The sequence below is a fragment of the Microcaecilia unicolor genome, chromosome 2 (genome assembly GCF_901765095.1).
Source record: "Microcaecilia unicolor chromosome 2, aMicUni1.1, whole genome shotgun sequence".
NCBI classification, from domain to species: Eukaryota; Metazoa; Chordata; class Amphibia; order Gymnophiona; family Siphonopidae; genus Microcaecilia; species Microcaecilia unicolor.
Window position 1 is genome coordinate 45,067,684 of NC_044032.1, and position 21,598 is coordinate 45,089,281.

At 43.1% G+C, this 21,598-nt stretch overlaps 1 protein-coding gene across 1 annotated transcript in view; it reads right to left on the reverse strand.

Moving 5' to 3' along the window:
- The window catches only part of LOXHD1 (lipoxygenase homology domains 1), a 439,720-nt gene that overhangs the window by 311,490 nt on the left and 106,632 nt on the right, over window positions 1-21,598 (reverse strand). The window contains exons 8-9 of the mRNA XM_030192909.1: window positions 5,014-5,094; window positions 1,071-1,255 (exon numbers count right to left, since the gene is read on the reverse strand). Of these exons, the coding sequence (XP_030048769.1) occupies window positions 1,071-1,255; window positions 5,014-5,094 (266 nt within the window). The remainder of the gene's footprint in view (window positions 1-1,070; window positions 1,256-5,013; window positions 5,095-21,598) is intronic.

A 21,598-nucleotide genomic window follows, 5' to 3' on the forward strand; every position in this document is an offset into this window, starting at 1 on the left:
ACCCCACCCATTGACTTAGTGGTAAGGACTCGTGCGTTACCCACATGGTAACCAGCCAGTGCGCGCCAACTGCTGATTACCGCCGGGAACGCCCCCGCGGTAAAAAATAGAAAATTATTTTCTATCGCAGGTTTTCAGCACATGCCAAACTCAGAATTACCACCGGGCGCACACGCTAGCCGGACGGTAATGCCAATTTGACATGCACTGCACATGCGTAGGCCCTTACGCACCTTGATAAAAGGGTCCCTGTGTGATTCCATTATTTATTAAATATCATTGGTTGTCAATTAGATTTCGAATTATTTTTAAGATTGTAGTATTAGGCTTTATTTGAAAACATACCATCTCATTTGGCCTCTATGGCAGTTTTATGTATACCATTAAAACCTTTATGATCATTATTTGATAATAGGATGGCTATTCCTTGTCTGTCTAGGATCTGACTAGGCTCCACATGAGAGCCTAGTGTTTTTTTGTTTTTGTGTGTGTTTTTGTTTGTTTGTTTGTTTGTTTACCAAGCCCCAGAACAGTGGAGTAGGCTGCCAGTATAGTTAAGGAAGGAAGCCTCTCTAATGACATTTAAGAAAATGCTGAAGTCTCACTTTTTCAGGTTAGCCTTTGGACTGGTGAAGTAGACTATAGAGTATGTAAAGGAGGTATGTGTGTATGAGTTTCTTTGATGATGGATGTATTACTTTCCTATTCAATTGATGATGTTCTTTTCTAACTTTTATTATATTTGATTGTACACTGTTGTGATCTTTTAATTAAGCTTAGCGGTTTAGCAAATTGTAATAAACATAAGCATATTATGCCCTATACAGAACATAATAGGCAGAGTTTGTTTCACTGGCCCCTTCTACACATGGAAACTTAAAAACATCAAAGGTTTTTTGACCAGGGAATGATCCCATTTCCCTCAGTATGGAAACCTCCCAATGAATGGCAATAGTCAGGTAAATATACCATAACAGTAAATATTCCATTGTCTTTCCAGAGCAGAGTCAGACTAATCTTGTTCCTTGATTCCTATAAGTCATGCATTCAGCTCCTGAGGTGACACGTACCTTTAGGCACATCCATGGGATCCAGGCTGCCCAGCAAATCCCTGACATAAAGTCCATCTCCCTCCTCTTTGCTTAACCAATTGTTACAGGCAAAATAAAAACGAAGGTGGGGTCTGTTCATATCAGTCACTACCACTCGATCCAGGAACCAACTTGCATTGAGTCCTGTGTTGTCATGTTCGATTCTAGGGTCCAAAGAACATTTCAGCATTATTTGTCGCAATAATTATGACACTGTATATTGAATGTCATATACAATGTTAGAGCCCTACCTAAACTGATGAATGAACTTCAACCCCCTGATATTCAGCAGTATTTAACCAGCCAGGAATGGCTCCTGGTCAGTTAAATAGCTCTTAACTGGCTATCCACAAATATTTAGCGGGAGATAGCCAGTTATCTCCCGCTGAATATTCGTAAGCAGTGGATAACCAGTTATATTACTTGGGGCCCCTTTACCAAGCTGTGGCAAAAAGGGGCCGGCACTGGCATTGGTGCATGTTTTACATGCGCACCAGGGCCCCCTTTTACTGTAGCTGGAAAAAGGGACGTCTCAACTTGCTACAGGAAATGGCTAGGCGGCAAGTAAAGCACTTGCCATTTCAGGGGGAGCCCTTACCGCCACCCATTGAGGTGGCGGTAAAGGCTCCCGCGTTAACCCGGCGGTAACCGGGCAGCGTGCAGCACTGCCCGATTACCGCCGGGTACACTCTGGTGCTACAAAAATAAATACATTTTTGTAGCGCCAGAAATGATGGCACGCTAGGGGTGGGAAGTACTGCTGGGTTGTTGCGGTAGTCCGGCGGTACTTCCTGTACAGCGAGCGGTAAGCCCGCGTTGGGCTTAATACCGCTTAGTAAAAGGAGCCCTCGATATAATTGGCTATCTGCTGATATTCAGTGCATCACCGGCTAAATTTGGCGGCCAAATCGAGCTGCCGAAATAGCGGGCCTACCTTTGACCGTTTTAAACTTAACCAACCAGTGCTGAATATTGGTTTGGCTGGTTATGTTTAAACTGGCCCAAAATAAACCAGATATTCAATGCTGGTCACCGGAAACGGCCCAGCATTGAATATCCGGTCACACCGGCGACCACAGCAGTTAGCCGTGCTGCCTCCTGCGGTCTGAATATCGGCCCCGAAATATCTCCAGCTGAGTAGAAGACAAGATAGATAAAACTGAAGGAAACAGTTGATCAATAATGCCTTATTTAAATTAAAATTTTACAGATTCCAAAATATTAGACCTATGGTACAACTTAAGGGGAGCCCTAAAAATATCCTATATGTTACATAAGTAATGGAATTACCAAAGCTTAAAAAATGCTCAATACAAGGATATTCATCATTAATATGATATTTTATACTTCTCAATACAATTAGTTAAAAAGAAAATTGTGGGAAGCCCCAAGCAGACACATAAGCAAGGGCAATTTCTCAGGCTACATAGATAATATGATGGGTCCTGTGGGGCAGGAGGAAGAATTATTTGGAGTTCAACATTTTTATTGATGAAAATTGCATAACATACATCCGAAATCCAGCATAAACAGAATGCCATCCTTAATCATTTTAACAATTTCCCCCCTTCCCTAACCACCCCTCTCCACCTCCTCTCCTTATGCAAAACACACCATCCCCAACCCACCAGCTATGATTGTGTAACCGCTGTCATGAGGGTAAAGAACTCAAAGAAAATGTGTTCATTTATTCCCTGAATTAACCCCTGCCACCCTCATCATCTATATAGTTGAGTCATTTTAGCTTTAATAAGCTGATAACCATATCCAACTCAAGTTCAAATCTATAATTAAAACCACCCTATGGTCCTCCCCCCCCCCCCCCCCATTTCCCTCTCCCCTCCTCCCCCCTCCCTGCTCCCTACTACTAATCAACCTAAAGACCATTTACATCCCCCAGCTTCCTGCATCATTAAGTAGTTCTGAAATATTGATTATGTCGCTCTCAAACCTTATAAAGCATTAATAAGGAGGCTACATCCCTGCGGGGCTTAAAATTTGCAAGTAAGGATTCCAGCTCTTTAAAAAGTGCTGTTTACATTTAAGGGACCCTCTAGCCTCCTTAGCCTCCCAGGTGGTCAACAGATGCACCTGATTTCTCCAGTGCCAAAATGCCGGACAAGCTGGTAGAGTCCAATACTGAAACAGGAGGAAGAATTATTTTCAAGGCCCTCACTCTTTACAGTTCTCTTGGTCCTTAGTAACCACTCTGCTCTCTACCCTGAAAGGGGCCGTTACTAAATGCTGGAGAACTCACTTTCATTGACCACTCTGAGAGTGAGTTCTCCAGCATTTAGCATTAGTAAGTAAATCGATGCTTTGCGGTGTGGCTCCCTGAAGAAGCACTGTGAAACGGGACCGTTGGGACCACACAGGAATTAACACGTGAGCTGGAGTTCACAACAGAAAGATAAGTTTGCATATTCATCTTATTTGTTGACCTTACAAAAGTTTTGGAAAGATTTTGATGCATGAGGATATCATGCATAATGAGATTTAAAGAAAAAACAATAAAGAAAATACAATTAATAAATAATACACAATGGGGGGTTTTTTAGTCTATGATGACTTTTTCTGCGTGCAATTATTAATTGAGATTTTTTTGCCGCAGTTGATGAGACTTTTCCCCCTATTTAGTATAGACACTACTAAACTGCTAGTATGGTTTTTGAGGTTATCAGTATCAGCAAGCAGTATTATTGATCTGTGTGTGGTATTTAGTGCCTAAATTTACGCACAACCTCAGTGTCTAAGCATTATTCTATAAACCGCACCTAACTTTAAGCACAGCATATAGAATAGCATTTTTTCAGCATTGATTCTTTTGGCACCATATAGAGAATTCACCCCTTAGCGCCCAGCATTTTAGCACCTTACTTTAGGCAACTTTTTTAGAGTTATCCCAACATGTGTGTAGGAGGAAGCCTTATCCATGTGCCGCCCATGCTCCACCTATGTGTATGCCTCCCTTGCATTCACAAGCTATGCCACATATATACACCAGGGGTGTAGCTACGTGGGGCCACGGGAGCCTGGGCCCCCGTAGATTTGGCCCTGGACCCCCTGCCGACGATCCTCTCGATCCCCCCTCCCGCCGTCGCCGTCTGCTACCTTTGCTGGCGGGGGACCCCAACCCCCGCCAGCTGAGGTCCTCTTCTTCCTTCGTTCTGTTTCTGTCTGACGTCAGACTCAGAAACAGAACGAAGGAAGAAGAGGACCTCAGCTGGCGGGGGTTGGGGGTCCCCCGCCAGCAAAGGTAGGCAACGCGGGGGAGGGTTGACGGCAGGAGGGGGGGTCGAGAGGGTCGTCGGGAGGGGGGGACGAGAGGGTCATCGGCAGGGGGGGTCAAAGTTGTTGTTGGTGGTGGTGGTGGAGGCGGGGGGGGGGGTCGGCAATTGCAGGGGGGTCGGCAGCACCGGGGGGGGGGCTAAAATGTGCCCCCTCACCTCGGGCTCTGGACCCCCCTCCCGCCGAAGTCTGGCTACGCCCCTGATGTACACCATAATAAAACAATGCTTAGACACCCTGCTGGTACTTTTGCTAATAAGTGTACACTTAAGTGCACTGTTCCCTCTAAGCTGAGCGTGAGTCCTGCAACTGTATTGCTGCCAGTGGGGGGGGGGGGGGCAATGCTTCAATACTATGTTTTCAATTGCTAGGGATAGGCAGGTTCCTTGGAGTCCTGCAGAGCTTGCCTGTCCCTCACTATTGAAAATGTGATAATGAAACAGCACCACCCACTGGCAGGCTATAGTTGGAGGACTCAGCTTAGAGGGTACAGTGATTACATATATAATAAGAGCAAGCAAGGGCCATGTAAATGTGGCTGCCCAGTTCTAGAGCTGCCCTCTAAACATGGAACTCTTCTCATCTCAGGTTACTATGAGGGCGGGTACGGAACAGGAATAGGCCTGTACACTACCTTATTTTCTTTAACGTTCCAACATTGTTTGTTTTTATCCGGAACACGTCTGTTTTAGTCCTCTCAAAGGCAGTCCTACTCCTGTAATAGATGCACATACATATTAACAACACAGGATGAACAGGGGCCAGAACAGCATGGCAGACCTGTCAAGCATTGAAGCCTGAGAATGGAGCTCTCCCATTTTCACCCATGGACACAGGAGGCAGAAGACTGTATCGCCACAAGTGAAAATCCTCTGGTTCCTAGCAGCCTACATTCAGTTTTGCATTTTCCTTGCTTTGGGATACAATCAGTTCTTGACAGGTCTGATGGCACCTCTTCCAGAAACCTGGCAGAAAACAAAGCTTTGGAAAGTGGGGGAATGGAGACCCAAGCAGAGGCAAACCTTGAGCCACATTCCAGAACTTAACCCAAAACAGTTCCCTTCACTAAAAAATAGTTTAAAATGCATGTAAACTTTAGTTTGAAATGATATTATTATCAGATCATCAGTGGTCACCCTACAGATTATATGAGAGGACAGACAGTCTGTGCATTTAACATACACATTGTGCTTTGTACTATGAATCTATATTTGTAAATAAAAAAACAGAATTTTGTGACAAACCTCCTCTACTGTTCTTGAATGTACCTGAGTCTGATATTTATTTATTTATTTTTATTTATTGCATTTGTATCCCACATTTTCCCACCTATTTGCAAGCTCGATGTGGCTTACAAAGACCTGTTGTGGCATCGCCATTCCAGGATAACAGATTTATAGATTTACAAGGACAAACCATACACATAATCTGTGCATTCAGTTGTGGTCAGGGTCATTGGAATAAAAATAAATCTCCATATAATGCAAATCCTTCATGATATACAGTATAATACAATGCATATCACATCAGTAATTTCTGTAAAATATTGAAGACGTAGTATTAGATATTTTTTTTATATCAAATGTGCTGTTCTTTTAAAGAATGGACCTATAGAATAAAACCAGAACGAGAACATTTTTAACATGTATATTATAAATATTTAGGCGCTGCATTACCTTCTGCTGCTATGATGTTATAGCTCTTATTGACTTTTACATTTGTTTAATCCTTATTGTACTTTGCTTTAAAGTCTGATGTAAGCCACATTGAACCCAAACTTATTTGGGATAATGTGGGGTATAAATGCTATAAATAAATAAATAAATAAATATTTTTTACTTCTGCGTATACTAACTAACCAGAATAGAGCATACATGCAATTATTTCACATGCTACCATACCAATTATTTAGTTCTGCCTGACCACTAAATAGCACGAAATGCATGTGCTAAACAGTGCCGTAGATACAGGAGGGCCTTGGGGCCTGGGCCCCATCCAAAACTTCAGCACCCCTTTACCTTTCCTGGTGAGGATGCAGAGGCCATGCCAGCCAAATAAATACAGTGCCGCCAATCCTCTCCTCCTCACATTGCTTCCTTCCTGCTCTGAGTATGCTGGGACTTCTCATGCATGCTCAGAGTGAGCAGCAGCAGGGTCGCAGAGAGGGGGGGCAACATTCCCCGGGCCCGGGCCTCCAAGGGGGGGCACGGCGCCAGGGTCTGTCTCTCTCCTGCTTTTGAAGGGTTTTGAGTTATCGTGTCCGAACAGGAGCAGAAGAGAGAAAACTCCGGTGCCGGATCCCCCTTGGAGGCTGGGGAGGACCCAGAGGAGAAGACACTGCAGGTCTTCCTCCAGCGCTGCTCTTCTGCCCATTTCTTGCTGAGCAGCTGCTTTTCCTCTCAAGCGCAAAAGCTTGGTTTTGAAACCGAGCATGCCCTGAGAGAAAAAGCCGCAGGGGCAGGCAATCGGCAGAGTGAAGAGTCAGCGCTGGAGGAAGATGGCTTCTGCTGGAGGGGCCTCAGGATCCCTGGTAGCCAAGGTATTTGAATTGAGGCAGCGATTGAGGGGGGGGGGGGCGGCAGCATTGGCAACGATTGTGGTGGGGGCAGCAGCGGTGACGATTGTGGGGGGGGGGGGGTGATGGCCCTGCTTCAGGCCCAATTCAGTCTCTCAGTGGCCCTGAGCAGCAGCAGTACTGTATTTATTTGGCTGGTGGGGCCTTGACATCCCTGTCAGCAAAGGAATAGTTAGCATGTATGTATGGGGGGGAAAGAGGAATGTGCCTCCCCCCAATCCACCCTGGAGATCCCCAGGGCTGGCTATACTACTGGTGCTAAATAGAGCATGCATAATTCTTTTTCCTTTATCACTGTGCCTCCTTGCTTAAAAATAATACTCAATATAACTCGGTCCATGTGGATGCTTGTCAGTGCTTAGCAGATAAGTGAGAAAGGAATTTTAAGGCGTGAGTGTGCAAGAGAGAGAAAAATCTCTGCTGTTGTAAAATTATATCACTTCCTGCCTTGTATGCCATGTTGAAAGTAGACATGAATGTGTATATGGGCAACTGTATTACTTATACTCTTGTGTCTTACACTCTGTTGTGCTTTGCCTTTCTGTTCATTGTTCCAAGTCTGTGAGTGACGAGCGAGTGAGTGAGTACATGTTTCTCTCAGTTAACAAGGGTGTCAAGAGTAAAGTGAAAGGATGTGGTTGGTGACCGAATGAAGCATGAAAAGGGGTGAGCATGGACATGGAAGGTGCGCGAGTGTGAAAGTGTATGTAAGTATGGTGACTAGGAGGGGAGGAGAGAGTAGAAACGTCAGAAATAGAGTGGAGGTAACAGAATCGAGGTCTACTACAATGCAGATAGAAGAAAGAAGATGGAAATACAATGAGGCTGGGCCAGTAACAAAACAATCAGGCTAGACAGGTGGAAAAAGGACCCACAACAGAGGTGCAGCTAGGTGGGGTGCAAGGGGAGTGGTCACTCCCCCAAATGGATTTTGAATAAAATGCCGCCTATGTATATCAGCCCTTCAGCTTCTCACTGACACCTATTTTATAAAAGGTCTGCGCCCCCTGACTTCAAAACCTGGCTATGCTTCTGACCTATACAGCCTAGGCAAAACCAATTAGACATGAGGAGGAGGAATGCATTACAAGTCAATAAGCAGAGAACGGAATGGGAATAGAGAAAGGGAGGAGAATGTAAAAGACGGAGGGAATCTCAAACTAAAAGCCTCCTGGATGCAGAAGTGTAGCCAGGTGGGGGAGTGGAGAGCGGACATCCAATGGCACCAGTGTGTCTTTTAAATGCGACAGATCGCATCAAAAATAGGTGCCAGCGCTGTCTGAAGTCCGTTGGGGGAGTGGCCGCTCCCCTGGCGACTCACCTAGCTACGCCCCTGCCTGTATGTCTGGAGAAGGTAGAGAAGGGGGAAGCTAAACTGTCTACTACAGCAGTAATGTACTTATACAACCATTCATATGGATAACGTACTATACATTACTAGTGAAGAAAATACTCCCATGCTGGAGCTGGTCTTGGAAACTACAATCCGAAGTTATGGCATCAGTAATATATCGACAGGCAAACAAAGCGAGGGTGACACGAAAGATGATGCAGAAAAAGAACGTCCAGTTGACTAAAAAGTTCAAATCAGGTGCTTTTTCTGCTTCATATTTCGTGTCACCCTCGTTGTGTTTGCCTGCCTCTGTATCTGTGCGGAGGACTTCGATTCTTCTGTGGTTGTCATTTCCTTCTGACGATCAGCAATATATCGCCAGTGATCTTAGGGAGTTAGCTACATTACAAGAACAAACAGTAGGAGAATCCACTGGCTTTCAGTTGCAAGTCCGTTTTACAGGTCTGACCTGGCTATAGACCGTATGAGGATTATTTAGGAGAGATGGGGCAAACCTGGGGCTACATCTTTTAGGTTGGTTGGGAACTTGGAGGGACACTGAGAGACTTCAGGCTTGAGAAGTCACAGGGTAGGAGCTTTGCTGTTGAGGAGGCTGAGATTTCTGAAGGAAGTAGAGGGTTGTGACTGCTATAACACTACAACTCATTGATCTCTGTATCTTTTCCAGATCAAATGACTTTGCAGAGAGTACCCTTATTCACACCACTGAGGGAGAACATCAAATGACCCTACCACCCAGGGACAATCTTCTGTTTTTTTCCCCACAAAATTTCTGTATCCCTTTTTCATTTGATTGTAACCTGCACATGTCTGAATCCATTTTGCAGGATATAAATATCATCTTTAATATTCCTGGACTCTGCAGATATAATCATAATTTGCTTTATCTCTCTAGATATTATAGACAAGAATCATTTTCTTCCTCTCCAAGTAACTGCTACAAGCATCTAGTATACTCAATGCAACTGATATCCCTGACCTTGGTGTGAAAATGGAATCTATCAGCATGCACAAGGCAACTACTAAAGGCAGCATGGAAAATTACTCCCATCTTTCACCTTGGAGATCAATAGGTAATTTCCCCAAACTGCCAGCGATGTTCAAGGTTTGTTGCAGGAACTCTTCACAGTAACCTTAATAGCACAGTACAATTTCAACTGAGCATGCTCTGTTACTGCACTTAGGGGGGGGGGGTCTTTAGTAAAAGACCCCCTTAAATATGTAGAAATAAAAGTATGCAGACAAATTTCACTGCACTGGTTAATATAGTATGTGACTGTGTAAGTACCAGAGGGGCAGCCAAAACGACACAAAGGCTTATGGCACCTTAGAGATTATCTGATGTGCTGGAGCATGAGCTAATCTAATCTAATCTAATCCATTTTCTTATAATTCACCGGTTAAAGGTCCAAAGCAGACTGCAGATAAATAAGGTTGGTACACTAAGCAGGATTAAGAAATTATAAAAGTATACATTATCAAGTATAAAACTGGTATAATAAAAATTTAAGGGGATCTTTTACTAAAGCTTAGCTTGAGTTATCTGCAGTAGGGACCATAGGAATAAAATGGGTTCTACTGCAGATAACTCGAGCTAAGCTTTAGTAAAAGATCCCCTAAGAGAATAATCTATTTGAACATGTGTACCTTGGAGGAAAGGAGAAACAGGGGTGAATGATACAGATGTTCAAATATTTGAAAGATATTAATCCGCAAACGAACCTTTTCCGGAGACGGGAAGGTGGTAGAACTAGAGGACATGAACTGAGGTTGAAGGGGGAGCAGACTCAGGAGTAATGTCAGGAAGTATTTTTTCACGGAAAGGGTGGTAGATACGTGGAATGCCCTCCCGCGGGAGGTGGTGGAGATGAAAACGGTAATGGAATTCAAACGTGCGTGGGATAAACACAAAGGAATCCTGTTTAGAAGGAATGGATCTACGTAATCTTAGCAGAGATTGGGGGCAACGCCGGTATTTGGAGAGTAAAACCAGTGCAGGGTGGACTTCTATGGTCTGTACCCTGATCGTGACTGAATAGATATGGATGGGCTGGAGTGTAAATTTTAAGGGGCTTCGACGTTAGCTTCAGAACGTTTAGCACAGGAGCAGTGCTAGGCAGACCTTTACGGTCTGTGCCCTTAGAAAGACAGGGACAAATCAAACTCGGGTATACATATAAAGTATTGAATACCATGTAAAATGAATTTATCTTGTTGGGCAGACTGGATGGACCATACAGGTCTTTATCTGCCGTCATTTACTATGTATACGTTTTAAAGGTTAAAAAAAAGGACGAATAAGAACTATGAAGTCATATATCTAATGGCAGTGTATTCCAAACTAATACAGCCTGATAGCTAAAAGAGTTCTCCAGCATAGTAACATAGTAACATAGTAGATGACGGCAGAAAAAGACCCGCATGGTCCATCCAGTCTGCCCAACAAGATAAACTCAAGTGTATACCTTACCTTGATTTGTACCTGTCTTTTTCAGGGCACAGACCATATAAGTCTGCCCAGCACTATCCCCTCCTCCCAACCACCAGCCCCGCCTCCCACCACCGGCTCTGGCACAGACCGTATAAGTCTGCCCAGCACTATTCCCCGCCTCCCAACCACCAGTCCCGCCTCCCACCACCGGATCTGGCACAGACCGTATAAGTCTGCCCACCACTATCTTCGCCTCCCCACCACCAACCCTTCTTCCCCCCACCGGCTCCACCACCCAATTTCGGCTAAGCTTCTGAGGATCCATTCCTTCTGCACAGGATTCCTTTATGTATATCCCACACATGTTTGAATTCCGTTACCGTTTTCTTCTCCACCACCTCCCGCGGGAGGGCATTCCAAGCATCTACCACTCTCTCTGTGAAAAAATACTTCCTGACATTTTTCTTGAGTCTGCCCCACTTCAATCTCATTTCATGTCCTCTCGTTCTACCACCTTCCCATCTCCGGAAAAGATTTGTTTGCGGATTAGTACCTTTCAAATATTTGAACGTCTGTATCATATCACCCCTGTTCTATAGCATACTCTAGAAATGGAAGGAAAATATAGAATTAAAAATATAGAATTAAATTGGTCTTACCCTCAAATTTCTGACAGATTTTGGAAAAGAGAACAGTTGAGCTGTTCTTTCAGGGCCAGATCCCTTAACCATTTTATAAATTACACAGGCGAGGTTGAACATAATCGAAGCTTACACTGGCAATCGGTACAAATGAAGTAATGAACAGGCCATGTCTTTGAAAGCTTCTGCCTCAATAAGGGCCTGTTTTAGCAATCCGCACTAGTGGCTCCCGGTGCAGTAATGCCGACAAAACCCATTCACTTTGGGAACTGCTAGTGCGGCTTGCTAAAAGAGGCCCTAAATTTGTTTGTCTATAAAGTACATAAGTACATAAGTAATGCCACACTGAGAAAAGACCAAGGGTCCATCGAGCCCAGCATCCTGTCCACGACAGCGGCCAATCCAGGCCAAGGGCACCTGGCGAGCTTCCCAAACGTACAAACATTCTATACATGTTATTCCTGGAATTGTGGATTTTTCCCAAGTCCATTTAGTGGTGGTTTATGGACTTGTCCTTTAGGAAACCGTCTAACCCCTTTTTAAACTCTACCAAGCTAACCGCCTTCACCACGTTCTCTGGCAATGAATTCCAGAGTTTAATTATGCGTTGGGTGAAGAAATATTTTCTCCGATTTGTTTTAAATTTACCAGACTGTAGTTTCATTGCATGTCCCCTAGTCCTAGTATTTTTGGAAAGCGTGAACAGATGCTTCACATCCACCTGTTCCACTCCACTCATTATTTTATATGCCTCCATCATGTCTCCCCTCAGCCGTCTCTTCTCCAAGCTGACCTCCAACCAGCCTCTGTGTCACTCTGAGGGTAATTTTCAGAGTGCCCATTGTGCTTAGGTAGAAGCGAGTTCATCTTCAAAGGGAAGCTCTCTGTAGAGTTTTCCTATTAAAATGCAGACCAGCAGAGGGAACGTGGGTACTTCTGAGTTCTTATACTTTGCCCCTGTGTTGAAGCATGCCTACACTATATCCTAGCAGTACATTGTGTTGGCCATTGCTGATTTACTGCTAGGTCATGCCTGGTCAGTGGTCACTAACCCAGAACCTTTTTGAACTGTGTGGTGCCATTTCTCAGTCTGTCACCAGGGTCTCCCACATTGAATTTAAGCCTCCCACTGGTGCTGACCATTGTTAACTATGATTTGCACCAGGAAATGCTGAAAGTCTGATAACTAACTAACTTTTAGTTGAAGAGTAGCACATTCCTAGAGGACTATACAGCTCTTTCATAACGTGTCTAGATTTCCCTTTGGAATGGCCATTAAGAAAAAGGATGTGATAATTCCTCTGTATAAGTCTCTGGTGAGACCTCATTTAGAGTACTGTGTACAGTTCTGGAAACTTCACCCTCATAAAGATAAACAGGATGGAGTTGATCCACAGGGCATCTACTAAAATGGTCAAATGTATGGGGACAGATTTGCAGGGCTGCCGATAGGGGGGGGTGAAGGGAGCAAAATTCCCTGGGCCTGGACCTTCAAGGAGGGCCCGGTGCTAGAGTCTCTCGCCCTCTCCTGCTCCCAGGCCGCTGGCACCGCAGTCCCGTCTCCACCTGCCTACCCTCAGCTCCCTTCTGTCTGTCATCCAACCCCCTGCATTTAATCTCTAAAGCAGCAGCGCAGCGCCTTCTCTGTGAAAGCGGCAGATCGCCTCGGGTGGGCCTTCCCTCACTGTGTCCCGCCTTCCTCTGATGTAACTTCCTATTTCCGAAAGGTGGGACACAGTGAGGGAAGGCCCACCCGAGGTGATCTGCCACTTTCGCACAGAAGGTACTGCTGCACCTTCTGCTTTAGAGATTTTTTTTTTTTAATTTAAATGAAGGGGGTCGGATGGCAGGCAGAAGGGAGCAGAGGGTAGGTAGGTGGAGACTGGGAACTGCGGTGCCGGCAGCCTGGGAGCAGGAGAGGGAAGCGACAGCAGTAGTGATTGAGGGGCAGGGCGGGGCAATGGTGATCCTGGGGGGGGGGGGGGCGCAGCTTTGCCCTGGGCCCGGCTCAGTCTCTCGGTGGCCCTGCAGATTTGAAGATCTATTTATACTTTGGAAGACAGGTGGGAGAGGGGAGATATAATAGAGACGTGTAATACCCCAGTGACACACATACACAGGAAATGAGTCTCTTTCAAGTGAAAGGAAGCTCTGGAATAAGAGGGCGTAGGATGAATTTGAAAGGGGACAGACTCGAGAGTAACCTAAAGAAATACTTCTTTACAGAAACTGTGCTGAATGCGTGGAGTGGCTTTGCGGTGGAGGTGATGGAGATGAAGACTGTGTCTGAATTCAAGAAAGCTTAGGATAAGTACATAGGATCTCTAAGGGAGAGGAGGAGATAGTAGCTGGCATGGATGGACAGACTGAATAGGCCACATCATCTTTATTTGCCTTCATTTCTCTATCTTTATATGTTTCATTGTTTTCATGTTTGTTTCAAGAGACATTTTTCTAGTGTTTATTTGTTTTTACTACTACTACTACTACTACTACTTAGCATTTCTATAGCGCTGCCAGGGTTACGCAGCGCTGTACAAGTTTAAACATGGGGAAGGACAGTCCCTGCTCAAGAGAGCTTATTTGTTTTTACTAAAGAGCGTTAGAGTCATCTTCCACTTTTTTTTCAAACGGAAGGACATACCCCCATGTGGCATATGTAACCTGCAACCTATCTTTGGCTGACAAGCTGATCCAATCCTGTCTTTACTCCATTTCCTGCACGGATTAGTATTCTTGCTTTTCTTAGGAAAATCTATACAGACAAGCAGCAAGGGAAAATCAGGGACGGATCAATGTTTCTTGACAATCTGAAGCCAGCTGGAAACCTTATTTCCTGGCAAATTCTTTTTAAAAAAAGGAACCTGAGTAGTCTTGAAAGCACACGCACGGCGATATTTTTCAATGATCCTTGTGTGAGGGTGCCCAAGCAAACCCTAGTTCCTCTTAAAAGTATTCCCTCTCCAGGCCACATTAAGAATATCTAAAATTAGCCTGTCTAGCCAGGAGGGTAGGGTTCAGGCAAAGAGCAGAACATTAAGACCCCAGAGTGAGAACAGGGTTGCCAACTGGATCCAGATTAACCTGACAAATGCAAAACTACAAGTCCCTGAATGCAATGGGGTAAACCCAGGACTGGATCAACCCTGTTGAGTTAATCTGGATCCAGTTGGCAATCTTAGGGAGACCCCAAGATAGGAGTTCTTTAAGCGTCTCCCAAGCTGGCAGCAGTACTAGAAAGGGAAGTCCTGGGAAGAGAGGAGCTTAGGTCTCCACAGTCTATAGGTAAAGACAGTCAAGGTAGGAAATGCCTTGATGTATTTATGAAGAACCTGGGCCTGGGTGTCAATCTGGAACCAGGACTGTGTTAAGAAGAATGGCACTTTCTCATTTATTTGGAGTCCAACGTTCAGGGTTCCACAGGGTTCACCATTGCTTCTGATCTTGTTTAATGTATTCATGAGTTCTTTGGGTTCAGTGTTGGATTCTTCTATTTTGGATGTTCATATGCGGACAATATATTCATTTTGATACCTATGACTTCAGACCTTTTGACATTACAAATATCAATCTCAGGTTGTATTTCCCTGATGCATACTTGGGCAAATCAGCATTTATTAAAACTTAATGTGGCGAAGACTAAACTTTTCTATTTCAGTAATGATGTGTTTAGGGTCCCACCTAATATTATGAATTACTCAGGAGAACAGCTTTCCTTTGAAAAATCCTCTAAGGTGTTGCTGGTTGTTCTTGACATCCAACTATCAATGGAACCTCAAATAAACTATCTGAGCAAGAAGACATTTTTAAAATTATGTCAATTAAGGGCAATTAGATCAGTCTTTTTTTCAGATCATTTTCAAATGATAGTGCAGGCCATTATACTGTTACAACTTGATTACTGCAATGCTTTGTACGCTAGTGATAGAATAGGTTTGACCAGCAGAATACAGCTTCTACAGAACACTACAGGAAAAATGATCTATGGCTGCTCTTGATTTGATCATATAACACCTTTGTTTAGAAAGTTACACTGGCTGCCACTGAGTGCATGGGTGGAATTCAAAATTGCTTGTGTTATTTTTAGAATTTGCAAGGAAACTGCCCATTCTTCCTTACTCTATTAATAGTTTATCCAGCTTTTAGGATGCGCTCAATTTTATTACTGAGTTTTCCATCATTTAAAGGTGTTGGCTATTAAAAAAAATCTTTGATAGTTCGTTTATGTATCAGGCTAGTAAAATTTGGAACTCAATACCAGAGCAAACACAAACTGTTTCAAACTATCTGTTGTTTTGTAAAGCATTAAAAACCTTTATTTTTGAAAGATATTTGAGTGATTAGGCAACATAAGGATTTTTTTATTCTTGATTTTATTTAATATTATTGTAACCCCCTTAGATTCTTCATTGATGAAAGTGGGATATAAATACATAGAAGAGAAGAGAACAGAATAGTTATCAGCCCTAATCCAGATATGCTAAGTTACCCATTTCAGGCTGGTGATTTTTGGATAGTCCTAGATTTCTGACCGCCCCCATCATGGTGCATTATGGGACATGCAGCAATGAGTTCAATGGGCAGAATTAGGCACTACAAATCCCATAATGCTTTGGGATATAAGTTCAAAACCAGGACTAGCCAAGAACTCTCCAGCCTGGAGCTGGGTAACTTGGTATCTATGCTGAGACTGGTCACTGTGAGTTGGAAAGCGACTTCATTGGCACAGTATTCACCTGGTGAAGCAACAGGCTTTCTTAATTATTAGGACACAGTAATAAAGTGTTTTGCTTTACCTGTAAATCCATGTGCAGCTGTGTTTCTTGAGGCTCCCAAGCACTGTTCCCAATAAACTGAGCAGGAGTTCTTCAAATATAGTCCTGCCAGTAGGTGGTGCTGTTTCACTATCACATTTTCAATAATGAGGGACCCTGCCTGTCCCTAAGAATTGAAAACACAATATTAAAGCAGTTCCTCCCCCCCTCCCCCTCCCACACACACTGACAGCTTTGCAGTTGGAGGACTCAGGCTCAGTTTAGAGAGAACAGTGCTCCCAAACCTGGCCACCACCAACACTACCGCCGCACTTTGTTAGTTTAATAAAAGGTAGCATGAACTCCTAACAATTCAGGGATTAGTGAAAAAAATGCTAGACATGTAATTCAAGATCAACGAGGAGATTTGTCACCATTCAAACTATTTGTAGAGGAACTAAAATCCAGAGTATTATAAACACGGTTCCCCCTCTAGAGACCTACTACTACTACTACTACTTAACATTTCTAGAGCGCTACTAGGGCTAGGCAGCGCTGTACAGTTTAACAAAGAAAGGACAGTCCCTGCTCAAAGGAGCTTACTTACTGGTTAATATATGATATGTGACAATTGCTTCATCTTTGCTCTGAAGGGCAATTGACATAATTATTTTGAATCAAAATAAAAATACACACAGTTTTATTGTGCTTACCATAAGCAAGAATATATATGACACATATTTACAGGGCTGGCAATGTATATTATGAAGAGCAATCACAAGCTACTTGAGGTGAGAAACTGATCATATGTGAAATCAGCATGTTTACATTACCTAGTTAATTATATAAAACAACTAAAACAAATAGAGATGGGTAATTAAAGCAGCAGTTAGGAAAAGAAAAATGTATTCATCAATGTTCACAAATGTTCAAAGGTTTTACATTTAGCAGCCGCCACTAAGGAAGTAATTCTATAACTACGTACCTGTAATTAAGTGCTCAGAGAGCACCTGATAGAAGCCTGGTCTACAAAGGAAGATAGGTACCTACTTCCCTTAATAGCATATTAGTGTAACAGGTGAAATATATGCCTATAATTTAGTTCCAAGCACTTACGCCAGTCATACAGCTGGCAAAAGTATACTTATTTATTTATTTATTTATTTGTTACATTTGTATCCCACATTTTCCCACCTATTTGCAGGCTCAATGTGGCTTACATAGTACCGGAGAGGCGTTCGCAGACTCCGGTGTGAACAAATACAAAGTGATATTGTGGGAAGATAAAGTTCATGTGAAACAGTCAACGGAAGAGTTGTGTTATGACCATTACGTACTTTACTTTTGTTGTGTTGCAGAGTGATGTTGTGGGAAGATAAAGTTCATGTGGAACAGTCAGCGGAAGAGTTGTGTTATGACCATTACGTACTTTTGTTGTGTTGCAGAGTGACGTTGTGGGAAGATAAAGTTCATGTGAAACAGTCAACGGAAGAGTTGTGTTATGACCATTACGTACTTTACTTTTGTTGTGTTGCAGAGTGATGTTGTGGGAAGATAAAGTTCATGTGGAACAGTCAGTGGAGGAGTTGAGTTATGACCATTACATACTTTACTTTTGTTGTGTTGCAGAGTGATGTTGTGGGAAGATAAAGTTCATGTGGAACAGTCAGCGGAAGAGTTGTGTTATGACCATTACGTACTTTACTTTTGTTGTGTTGTAGAGTGATGTTGTGGGAAGATAAAGTTCATGTGAAACAGTCAGCGGAAGAGTTGTGTTATGACCATTACGTACTTTTGTTGTGTTGCAGAGTGATGTTGTGGGAAGATAAAGTTCATGTGGAACAGTCAACGGAAGAGTTGTGTTACGACCATTACGTACTTTACTTTTGTTGTGCTGCAGAGATCAGGCCTTTTTAAACAGGTTAGTCTTTAGTGATTTCCCGAAGTTTAGGTGTGTCTTAGCTCCAGTGATGAGTGATAGGAGAAGGCTGAAGACATTTTGAGAGACAAGTCTGCATGGAAAAACACGTAGAGTCAGGAGTTTTAGATGCTGAAGACCAAAAGAATAAGTTACAGAGGATGAGGAGCTGATGTTCGCCAACTGAGAGACATTTTGGAATGATGATGTCTGATAATCTCAAGGGTATAAAACAGTGTAGCAGAGTAGCAGTGAGAAATGGAAGTATGCTGGTATCCATAGGGAGAAGTATTATGAGTAGAGTAAAGGAGAAGATAATGTCTGTACCTCATCTGGAATATTCCCCTGGATTCTATAAATGCCAGACAACCAAACAGCAGCAATGATCCAAGGAAGGACAAACAGAGCAAGAGTTTATCCAAATTTCAACTTTAATGGAAACAGGACCCAACCTGACCAAGTTTCAAAAAAAACCTTCGTCAGGGGTCACATAGGTTTCCACAATATATTCACATATTCAAAGCATGGACTGCAATACACTAACTTGATAGTTACTGACTTTTGGAATTGGACCAGACATTTTTCTATGCAGGTATTGTAGTCCATGCTTTGAATCTGTGAATATATTATGCAAACCTATGCGACCCCTGATGAAGGTTATTCTGAAACTTGGCTAGGCTGAGTCCTGTTTCCATTAAAGATGACATTTGTATAAAATCTTGCTGAGTTTGTCCTTCCTTGGATCGCTGTTGCTGTTTGGTTGTCCGTTCTGCTTCTGCAGTAGACTGTGTCCTGTTTGTTTCTGCTTCTATAAATGCCACCCAAATTTGGGTGCCCAAAATCGAGCAAAATCCTGAGATCCATGTGTGAATAAATTTGTTATAGACCCATTAGCAATCAATAATTGGCTGTGAGCAATCAATTATTGATGTTAATCAGCTCTAATTTGGATTTGTGCACGATTCTATATCAACGACCAAATCCTCTCAAGTGCAGCCCAAAGGAGGGTGTGGCTATGGGAGGGACATGCGTGGGTCAGAGGCATTCCAAGGAATTATGCACAGTGTTATAGAATTTAGGGGTGTGTGTCCAAATTATGTGACAGGATTTACACTAGGTTTCAGTTGGTATAAGTCCTTGCGCCCAAAGTTGGGCATCAGAATACACATTAAGTACTATTCTATAAAGAGAGCGCAGCCTGGAGTGCCCTTTATAGAATCGCGTTGAGCGTAAATTTTTCCTGGTGCCTACTTTCCAGCGTCATTTACTGAATCTGACCCACTGTGTCAGATCTAGAGGTGGTATTCTAAACGTGCTGACATTCAAAAGGGTCTAACCAAATAAGACCCAGTAAGCCCATTATTCATCAGCAATATCCAGATACTGCCACTGAACATTTCCTGTGACCACTGCGGCACTATCCAGATTGTGCTAAATCTATTCATAGGTATTAGATGTGCAGAACGTATACATACATAAATAGCGGCTTTCTGAAATCACCATTTATATGTGGAGATCAACATCATGGACATATTTCTCAGGGAGGGCATGGTGAGGTGCATTTGGGTGGGGCTTGGGTGGGATTACAATGTACAATTGTATTTCAAAGTTTACAAGGGTGTACACATTGTAAGGAGGTTGGAGGGTCTAAGCAGCTCAGGAGGAGATATGGGGCTAGACTACATTCCCCACAAGGCCCTGAGAGAAGGGATCGGGGTGGTAGGTCCAAAAACCCGGTATGGCTCCCACGTGGAAGGGAGGGGGAAAAGGACTGGAAAGAGCAGCTGCTATGGCAGGCGAGGGCCAGAAGGGGGAGCAGGGATGACAAAGCTCAATACCCTTGGGTTAGAAATCAGTATAAGATTCCTTCCACCTGGGAGGGGGAGGAGGTCTCCAACCAACAGCCTAGCAGAGAGGCAGAGTTAATGGAGTGTTTGGAGGAAGGGGAGGCTGGAGAGACCCACACACCAGGTTTGGAGGAACCAGTGGACATGGACTGTAATTGTACTTTGGGGCAGAGTTGCAGGGACTGAAGGCGGTGGGTGGTCACAGGAGTCAATTAGCTGTGTTGTGGGCGGTGTACTGCCATTCTGCAACCACCCAAACGGAAAGACTTTTATTATATATAATTTTTATTAAGTTTTTAATACTTATACAGATATTATCAATACTGCAAAGTATAATACAGCCATTAAACAATAAGCTTTTAAGTCAGGAAATCAAGAAAATATTTTCTTTATATAACATGACTTCCTTAGACCTCAATATGGAAGATAAGGGGGGGTAGGAATATAGTGAAGTTTAAACATAATATATACATAAATCATTATAATTTTAATTATGGTTCCGTTTTCCTTTCTTCTTTATTACTCTACAGATTTCTTGCTGTCTAGGAAGGTCTGAAGTTGGTTAGGCAAATAATAGACATATTTTATCTGATTTAGTCTAATAATACATTTACAAGGGTAAGCCAGGAGAAATGAAGCCCCCAATTCCAAAACTTTTGGTCTCATAGAAAGGAATATTTTTCGTCTTTCTTGAGTAGACTTAGTCACGTCCGGGTAAAGCCAAATTTTTTGACCAGCAAACAAACAGTCAGTAGATTTAAAATATAAACGCATTATTGCATTTAAATCCTGCTGAAATACAAATGAAACAATTAATGTCCCTCTTTCTGTTACATCTTCAATTGATTGTTCCAAAATATCTGTGACGTTTTGCAGGTCTATTGACTTCTCTGAATCTATTTTTTTCATTGTAGATGGTATATAATAAATTTTATTTAACGGTGGAAACACTTCTTGGGGAAATTTCAAATTTTCTTTTAAAAATCTGCAAAACATATCATTCGGGGACACTCCCATCAATCTAGGAAAATTCAGTATTCGAAGATTTAATCTCCTATTATAGTTCTCCACTTGCTCTATCTTCCTTCTTAAATCCATATTATCCTTTATCACTGCAATTTTAAATTCTTCAGTTTGTTTTGATTCTCCCTGCAAGGCCTCAATTTTCAAAGACAAATCTTGTTTCACCAACTCATGGGAGTTCTTCACCTCCTGTATATTAACATTCAATATCTTTACCTCTTCAGAAGATTGTTTCAATATTTTGTCCATTTCTACCAACTTTAGCCAAATCTTCCCCAGGCTCACCTCCATCTCTCCGGCAACTGCAATGTTTTCTCCAGATTCGAGCTCCCCTCTGGGTTCCTCGGGATCGCCCCTTCTGGGTTCCACAGGGAGCCCCGTTCGAATCGCAGCAGCTGCAGGGCAAGGAGGCATCATAGAGCTTGGCGGGGAGAGAGATGTTTCAATTTCCAGCGGGGGAACCGCTTCACCGGTTTCTCCCGCTATGGACTCCGCGTCACCACGTCGGGAAAGAGCGGGGAAGAAGCGCTCCAGGCCCACAGTTACTGGCGTGGACTTTCCAGAAGGTAGGGGATTCTTCCGAATCGTTCCCTTTCGTTTTGTATGCGGCATATTGTAATGAGGCAACTAGAAAAAACAAGTTTTAGCAACTGTAGAGCGGAGAACACCTCAAACG